This window comes from Coccinella septempunctata, chromosome 5, assembly GCF_907165205.1.
Source record: "Coccinella septempunctata chromosome 5, icCocSept1.1, whole genome shotgun sequence".
Lineage (NCBI taxonomy): Eukaryota > Metazoa > Arthropoda > Insecta > Coleoptera > Coccinellidae > Coccinella > Coccinella septempunctata.
This window is the reverse complement of record NC_058193.1, coordinates 32,471,334-32,481,046: the sequence shown is the minus strand read 5'-3', so window position 1 is coordinate 32,481,046 and position 9,713 is coordinate 32,471,334. Positions and strand designations below refer to the sequence as shown.

At 36.7% G+C, this 9,713-nt stretch overlaps 1 protein-coding gene across 4 annotated transcripts in view; it reads left to right on the top strand.

The window, feature by feature from the left end:
- The first annotated feature begins 2,865 nt into the window (after window positions 1-2,865).
- LOC123313809 (dopamine receptor 1) overlaps window positions 2,866-9,713 on the top strand; it is a 30,832-nt gene continuing 23,984 nt past the window's right edge. The window contains exons 1-3 of one of the 4 annotated variants that reach the window (XM_044898835.1): window positions 2,866-3,128; window positions 4,000-4,075; window positions 7,818-8,127. In XM_044898835.1, coding sequence (XP_044754770.1) covers window positions 3,117-3,128; window positions 4,000-4,075; window positions 7,818-8,127 — 398 coding nt within the window. In that variant the 5' untranslated portion in view covers window positions 2,866-3,116. The other 3 variants (XM_044898837.1, XM_044898836.1, XM_044898838.1) reach the window with 3 other exon arrangements.

Sequence of the window (9,713 nt, the reverse complement as noted above, 5' to 3'; positions counted from 1 at the left end):
CCAGCTTTATGGAACGAACTGAATAACCACAGAACTCCGGTGATGATTTATTTACGGGCATGTGTTCTGTTAACCGGAATATTTTGGGGATAAGTCCTCTACGATTGAAATGGGAAATGACTAGCGATTCACGAGCTGTTAGGTGAAGTGTTAGGAAGGACATTCGAGAAATACACTGCGAAACAATTGATAGAGATCACGCATAAACTTCTCTTTAATACTTACATGTGTTCTTTAGGGAATAACTGGGATATTTTGAGTTGTTTTTATGGTATTCTTTTTTAAACTCTGAAAATTCATTCATTCATTCATTGCTTCATCCCGTTACCGAGATTAAACCTACAAAAAGATTGAAAAAAATCGGTGTTATCCCAGGGCTATTTGCGACTGTGTGCCCTCCTGTGACATGATCTACAGATCCTTCCACACTCCATGCATGGGCAGTCACCAACCAGATCTGACCACCGCTGTATTCTTCTCGAGTCTCCACTATAATTGTGGACCAAAGACCTCCACTGTGATCTGTCTCACGCTAGTTGTTCCCAGTTATGATTGGCAACCACTGATTTTAGGGATTGATGCAGTATATCCTTAAACCACTTATACTGTCCTCTTGGTTTCCGAGCTCCCTCTGTGAATTCGCCATACAGAGCTATTTTGGGAAGCCTTGTGTCTTGAATCCTCAGAATGTGGCCGTTCCATCTGAGTTGGGCTCTCGTTACTTGTGTCTCAATTGTTGTACAACTCGCGCGCTGCAAGATTTGTCTTATATGAAGTTGTTGCGTTGTTCAAGCTGATTAATATGTCTCCTGTAGGGTGTCCAGCTTTCGCTTCCGTAAAGAAGCGTTGGGTGGACCACTGCTTTGTGAACGGCTGTCTTGGTTTTCAGATTGAGGTCGTGATTTTGAAACACTTTGTCCTTTAGCTTCCAGAATGCCCGTGATGCCGAATTGGTACGGTTGTGTATTTCCGTGTTCAGGTTAGCCTTAGTGTTCTGAAGCTTCCCAAGTATTTGAACTTCTCGATCTGTTCTAGAGTTTCATCCTCCATGGCATTCAAGAATAATCCTCATAGAATTTTCTTTTATCCCAATACTATGTTACACATATTATACTGAATAGTCAACAATATTACTTCTCATCTATAATCTGATATACAGACTGTCCCAAAACTAGTGAATCAAACGTCACACCACGATAGAGTAGACCAAATACTATTGAATGATACCAATGTTAGTTCAGCGAAAATATACCGTTTTCGAAATATTCAGAATTTTATGAAAATACCTAAAGTTGCCGATTTTCGAACTATTTTTTTCAATCACAGGGCAAGTTTGTGAAAAAGGATAGCGATTTTAAATCAGATAAACCCTAGATTATTGTTTCATTACACCCAATTCAAATTATTTCAACTAGTTCGAAAACCTAGGTAAATGTAAATTGAAACAATTGTTTTTTCTACATAATTTTTATTACTCAGAATAAACCCCCTGTATAGGGGTGATAATATGGGCGAAAAACGCTGTCCCTAATAACAAATTGGCCCTGTGGTTAGAGAAATAGACCGAAAATCGGCAATTTCAGGTTAGGTTTTTTTGGGAACGGTACATTTTCAACTAATGTTGCTGTCATTCGATAGTATTTGATCTATTCTATCGTGGTGTGACGTTTGATTCACTAGTTTTGGGACAGCCTGTCTATACATATAAACAATGATTTAAAATAAAAGAATATATAGCGCTGGCTCTTCACGCTCTTTGCTCAGATTAATTAATTTTGATAGTTGACAATCTCTTCATCCAACTTCTCCTTAATGACGGAAGAATTTGTACATAGATAATGGAATTCAGAATTGTAGAGTATGCTCATTGAAAGAAAAAGAGTTTGGTAATCTAGTAAGAACCTCCTTGGGTTCCTATGGATGAGTAGGGTACAGAACAAAAGATCTACATGGTTGCAGTTCCCAAAAGGCTAACACAGCCATAACGACCCCTTTTCAAATAATAATAATAATAACAGTAAGATACTAAAAATGTTTCTTAAACTATTCAAAGAGGATTTATGACCCGTGATTCATTCCTCCATTTTAACTGTCATTCTTCCATTTTTCCTCAGATATTTCTGACTAGCAAAATTTTTTCTTGTTTTCAAAAAGATAACAAGCATATATGTGGTGGATATTTTTTCTCAACAATCGATAGGATCTTTCGAAATCTGTAGAAAATTCACCTTCTCGAATTATGTTCAAATTCACTAATATATTTGAGACTACTTGTCCAGAAATCGTTACAGTATTGTTTATAATGAATAAACTATTCAAGATGTTTGTGAAATATGTCACTAGTCAATAACCTTTTCACTACCAACAGGTTCGTTACGAACACATAAAAATCTAATTAGTTCTATTAGTTTAAGTCATTACCTCTTCGATAGAGATAGATAAGAATAAATGGGAAAATTTCAACTGCCAATGATGACTCATGAAGAAGAATGCCAAATGACTATGAATATTATTGGATTTCTACTTCAAAATTGGTAACCTAGACTGTGTTTTTCAAACTTTTTCATGACATGACCTCATAGTAAAGAAAAAATTCGTTTTTTTATATCATTTATATGGTATTTGTGCGAATTGTCATGTTCATTAATTGCAAGCAAAGAAATCGCTTAAATTTATTATGAAAATAATTCTAATACTTTCCTTCGAGATTACTATATTATATTATATTAATCATTGGAATCTATATCAAATATGAGTGAGAGAGTGAGATTTTTTATAGACAGCGTATTATATATAACTATTACTGAAATTTTCGTCATATGGCGCATGTGAGGAGATAAAATTCTTGTATTTAACGTATGGAAATGAAGAGTTCAGTTGATTTCAGAATTTATTCGTGAAATATCAAAGTTATCACAGTAATAAATTGATTTCTCTAGTGATTTTCGGCACGAATATATTCACGCTCAACTACAAAATGAAATTGAGAATTAAATAAAATACTTACCAGTATCGTGGAATAAGAGCTTCTACTCAGGCTGTTTTAGTCGATCACAACACAACACAACACATATCTAAATAAGAATGGATATGAGTAAAATATTCAATACTTATGAATGGACAAAGAGGTATAAAAAAACAAGGCAATAAAAATTGTGAATATGTTTATTGGACAAATATACATAACGAACAATTCTCATCTCCAACCGAATTATTCTGCCTCCAATTTTTTGGAGGAAGTGGCAAATTCCTTAGTGGAGGTCCACGCCACAGCCACTTTGTCGGTGGTGGTGGTATCGTCAGGGATGGCGGTGATGGTGGAACGATGTACCTCTTCTTCGATGTACAGGGTTGGTTTTTCAGGGATTGCATCATACAGATCCAAAAGTCACGATAATTATCGATGGATGATCCTATTGGCGATGATGTGGATGGTGAAACTTCGTAAAATATTCTCGTTGGTTATTTCCTATATTCGAAGATTAACTTGGTGCAATGAAGGTATGGAACTGGCTGGTACTCCAACTAGTTGGCAAACTACCTAACACCTAACCGAAAATTTTCAGGTATTTATATTCACTACAGATGACACAGAATCTAGGAAATCTTGTGGTACCCCCATTTTTAATATTCTGACCAATCACCACAGTTTGAAGTACAATGACCATTGTGAGTGATTCACAAGGCATGCGCAGATATGTTAGTAGTTTCAATTGTTGAAGACAATAACCGAAAATGTGATGGTATTTGCGAGATCCATGTACCTACTGATTACCAACTTAGTCAGTGTTATTTGTATACTATTGTATCTATATGAATAAAAGATGCAATATGAACGAAAATAACTCAACATCATAATATTTACAATAGTTGATAAAGAAGAGTCTGAGTAGTTTCGGTTTGAAAGTAAACTTTGAGAACATTAATTATTACATTTAAATTGGTACACCTCCTACACACCCTGTATCAATTCAGCTCAGTTTGTCTTCTTTATTACAGATTTCCAATGAGACCAACTACACCATCATTCAAGAGGAGGATGATGCTGCTTCTATGATGTCCATTCTTATAGTGGGTAAGACAAATTCCTGTGTAATGAATTATATTGAAATCATATATCTCCTCTTTATTTTTCTGGAATATAAACTACCTCACAATGAGAATATGACTGTAGAGGAACAATATTTCAACAAAAAAACAATCATTATTTCCCCCAATATGGAAAAAATCTTTTTACTTCTTTTTGGAAACGAAAACCAACAAGTTATCTGATTTGCTCCCATAAAAGTGTTTCTAAATTATGTATCTCTCCCAATTCGGTATACTGAGTGTCCGAAATGAAAATGAATTCAAAGCTGTGAGTTGCTAACCAATAATAATGCCCCGCAATAAATCACAACAGCTTTATAATCAGTTCCTCAAGTCGAGGTTGATTTCGACTGGGAACACAAAAGAGGTGGACTAACTTGGCGCTTCGAGGTGTTCTAGACTTCGTAAATAAAGCAATTTGTATGGAAATAACGAAGGGGGGCGCGATGCTTGCAAAATGAAGAATCCCACCAGTGAAATTCTAAAAAAAACTTCCTCACTCCTTCGGAAATTAAGGGGTGTAACTGAATCAATTTCGTTCAAACTTACTTTGGGGAAATTCGATTCAATTTTTGGGATTGTTTCTTCAGTATACACCGGAGTAGGACTGTCCATCTATTTAAACGTTTCAAAGGTTCAGAAGACAATAGACTATTCGACCAAAAAACGATGTTAGCTAAGTTATTATTGAAATAATCATACTATTACTAATAAGAATGAAATTGTGAAACATAAATCATTTCTACACGCAATATACTGGCTGGTTCAACATGAAATCCCGTATTTGCCAGGCTCATACTTTTGCTAATAGGTACGTGGAAAGTAGCACTTGATAAAATACTTCATCATATTGCATAATACTGTAACTACAAAGCAACGATACAACCCACAACAGTCAATTTCCGCTCAGCGCATCCTCAAAACGAGCGTGCAAATTGACCCTCAAAAATTCAACGTGCCAGTGTGATGGAAAATTGCTAGAAAATTCAGCGAAAACCCTTCCCAAACATGCATGAGAACCCTGCCGCAGTTTTTGCTCGGGAATCGAAAAATCTATTGACATTCGGTTTATTCCCGAATTGAAGTCGAAGTAAACTAAAAGCTTATCCTCAGTATCATATTTATTCGTTATACTAACAAGCAGTAACACCGTACTGTGTAAACTGTTTCTTTTATCGAGGTTTCCGATAGTTAGGTTTGAGTTATGATCTGGCTGTGAGAAAATTGGAAATGCTTGAACGAAAACCTTGTGAGAGATAAATAAGTTTCCATTCGATAATGGTTCCATTTTTCTGAATTTTGAGTCTACGAGATAGGTCCTTCACTTAAGTAAACTAGTTGCTGGATACCGTTTAAGAAATTTCTTGAAAAGTATTCGTCTTTCTACATAATCCAAGATTATCGTAATTTTATCAGGATAGATCTCATAATACACTGCGCAAAAAAATTAACGCACATTATGGAAATCTCAAATTCATTTTACAACTGAAGGTGTTCTCAATGATAATTATTTTTATCAGAATTATGCATGCATATTTTATCCACTTTCAACGGTTTTCTTCAATACAGATGCTTTTTCCCAGCAGGAATAAAATAAGATGATATTATCAGATTTTGAATGTATTGGCTCCATTCTAAAATCAGTTGTTCTCGATCAATTCTAGTGATCAATAGTTTTTCTTTCGTTTGATTTTCTACACTCGATCGCTATGCAACGCGAAACACGCAATTTGACCCAAGAGGAATGTGCCCAAGCGGTAGTTTTGCGAGAAGAAGGGTGGACATACACAAGAATTGCAGAAAGGTTTGGAGTTTCCCATACAAGTGTGTCCAGAATGTTGCAGCGATTCAGGGAGACAGGTATGAATGTCCGAAGACCAGGACAGGGTAGACCACGGGTAACAACTGCCATTCAAGAACGTTACTTGAGAGTTTCTTCGTTGAGACAACGGTTTGCAACCGCTCGCCTCCTTCAAATTCAGCTTGAGCAAACTCATGAGGTGCAAATTAGCACTCAGACAATAAGAAATCGCCTCAGAGAATATGATTTAAGGCCTCGTGTCGCGGCAAGAGGCCCAGCTCTTACCCCAGCCCATCGAAGGGCGCGTTTGGATTTTGCGAGAGAGCATATCCATTGGGAAGAGGCCGATTGGGAAAGAGTTCTCTTCACAGATGAGTCTAGATTCTGCCCCTACCATAGTGATCGACCTTCCCTTGTATACAGACGTCCACATGAAAGATATGCTCAGTGCAATTTCCTGAATACTACTGGTTTCGGGGGAGGATCGATTATGGTATGGGGTGGAATATCTTTGACTGCTCGCACAGACCTAGTGGTCGTTGATAATGGAGCTATGAATGCTGATAAGTATATAAGGAACATTCTTGAATAGCATGTAGTGCCATTTGCCCCATTACATTGGTGAAAATTTCATTTTTATGGACGATAATGCCAGACCCCATCGTGCGCCCATCGTTCAGGAGTACCTTGAAGAGGTTGAAGTCTCTCGAATGGAATGGCCAGCAAGAAGTCCAGATCTCAATCCGATTGAGCAGGTTTGGGACAACCTCAATAGAAGGCTGAGAAGTTCAGAAAATCATCCAGCTACTCTTAATGACTTAGGAATCCAACTCGGAGAAATCTGAGAAGGATTAGATCAGAACATTTTAAGATCACTCATTTTGAGTATGAACCGTCGTTGCCGAGCTGTAATTAACGCAAGGGGTGGAAATACCAAGTATTAAATCACTTATCAGCATTTCAGTATTTTGAAAATTGTTCATTTCTCTTCTTTCACATAAGATTCGGTGAAATCCTGAATTTTTCTTCCATTTAATGTGTCTTATTTCGTTCAAAACCTTCCCGAGAGAACATAAGAAATAAGTTATGAAGTCAATGTAGAGTTAACTTTCATTAAAATTGAGATTTTCAGAATGTGCGTTAATTTTTTTTGCGCAGTGTACTAAAATATAATGATTTTCTACTAAACTTCATATATTCCCTCATCAACAACCACTATTTTTCGCATTAGGTATAACAATATGAGCCGGTCAGGGGAAAAGTGGTATAAGTCACAAATTCCGATTTTTGAGTTATACCGATATTTGGGTACCAAAGGCATTGATAGGTATGGAATATTTTGTTAATTAAATGGGTATAACTCGGTCAAAACGACGATTTGACTCATACCACTCATAAGAAGAATAATATGCAACCTTTGGTACCCAAATATCGGTATAACTCAAAAATCGGAATTTGTGACTTATACCACTTTTCCTCTGACCGGCTCATATAATGAAGAAAATAATTCTGACACAGAATAAATCAAATCAAAAAATTTTAACTTCCGGTTGGTTTTGAATACTATCAAATAAAAGAGCATAAGATTGATTCTTCGTAAATGGCCGTTTGAAACTTCTATTTATTCAGAATAGAAATGTAGTTAGTAATAATTGTAAACTCCTATTGAGCTTTTGATGCAAAATGGCGAATGCGCCGCTGCTACGTCTACATCTTTTGCTAATTTGAATATTCAGGTGCCTTCACGGTTGAATTATCCGATATGAATGCCACAAATGACATATATTGTGATTAATTTAGATCGAAAACACGACCAGTTTGTCTATCAATAATAACAGAAGATTTAACACTCATCTACTCGTATATTTTACAAGATATTTGGAAATTGTTGAAAGATTCTCGAATATTTACTTCGATTTTTTTTCAGGCGTATTCCTCGCGGTCCTCATATTCACATCTGTGGCTGGAAACATCCTGGTCTGCGTTGCTATCTATACGGATAGGGGTCTGAGAAGAATCGGAAACCTATTCCTAGCCTCCTTAGCCATAGCGGACCTCTTCGTTGCCTGTCTGGTCATGACCTTCGCAGGCGTCAACGACATCCTTGGCTACTGGATTTTTGGTGCTGAATTTTGCGATACTTGGATCGCTTTCGATGTCATGTGTTCAACAGCTAGTATATTAAATTTGTGTGCTATATCCCTCGATAGATACATACATATCAAGGACCCACTGAGGTGAGTGTAGTCTTGAAACTATTTACAAGCTTAATAATTCATGCTATGAAGTCACTTAGCAATGTCTTTCTTTGATTATCTTTTTCAGAAAGAATTTCAATATACGATGATGTATTGATATCTAGTTAGCCTAGATCAGTTCCATGCATAAAAAAATATTGCGTTACCATATCAACGAACAATAACTCATTAGAAGTGAAAAATTGGAGTATCGAGTCATAACCTGTATAGGGTTAAGAAGTAAGCAGATTTAGGAAGATATGCTTAATACCCTTGGTGATCAATTTCCTTCGTATGCGACCGTGAAAAATTGGACTGTAAGCTTCAAAAGAGGTAAATTTTCCATTGAAGATGATGACCGATCGGGAAGGCCAGTTTCTGTGTCAGTCCCCGAAAATATCGATGCAGTTCATGATATGATTTATATGAATATTTCATACGAACGCGTTCATCATATATTTCACGTCAAATGAAATGAGAAAAATTGCTGCAAAATGGATCCCCAAATGTTTGAATGTTGACCAAAAGCATGCAAGTGTAGAAGCATCGCGTTCGATCTGTGCTCGATTTGAAAACGATGTAGACTTCTTGAACCGAATTGTTACTATCGATGAGACGTGGGTACATTTCTACGATCGAGAAACAAAGCAACAATCGATGGAATGGTGACACTCAGCTTCTCCAAGTCCTAAGAAGTTTCGTGTCCAAAAATCTGCTGGAAAAGTTCTTGCTTCAGTTTTTTGGGATTGCCATGGAGTAATCATGATTAATTTTTTGGATAAGGGTAGAAAAATAACCGGAGATTACTATTCGACATTACTGACCACTCTACGGGAAAAAATTGAAGAGAAAAGACGCGGAAAGGTATCCAAAAGTGTTTTGTTTTTGCTGGACAACGCCCTCATGTTGCCATGTAAAAAATTTGTGATGTTGTGTTTGAATAATTACTAGAACACCCCCCTTATTTACCAGATTTGGCTCCATCCGACTATCATATCTTTCCTCAACTGAAAAAATGTTTAGAAGGTCGTAAATTTTCTTCCAACGAGGAGGTAATAAAAGCTGTGGAGGTCTAGTTTGCAGAGCAAGAAAAAACATTTCTGTTGAAAGATCTAGAGACGTTGCAGGTTCGCTGTAATAAATGTATCCAATTAAGAGGAGAATATGTTGAGTAATAAAATATTTTGACATTGAAATTTTGTTTGGATCTATAGTAGGCTAAGAATTTTTCAATATATCCTTGTATTTTAATCAGAAAACCAGCTCTCTATCGAATAAATATAGTGATTTCAATTGCCTATAATCGCTGGTGAGACACGTGCCTACAGCACCCCTTGCAAATCCCATTTCCGGCCTGTATATAACCACTCTTCAGTGCATGATCGTTACATAATGTACCATGTCGGTCGTGCGTTCCATAACCAATGAAATCGATTTCCAATTTTCCCATTCTATCAATCCACCGCTCACTTATCCTTCCATTTACCAGGGCTTGCTCCTCAACCTTCAGTGTTTTCGACGAGCATCATCCCCAATTTGCCTTTGGATCCCTCTCGCACGGCAGGTTACCTAATAATCCATTAAAT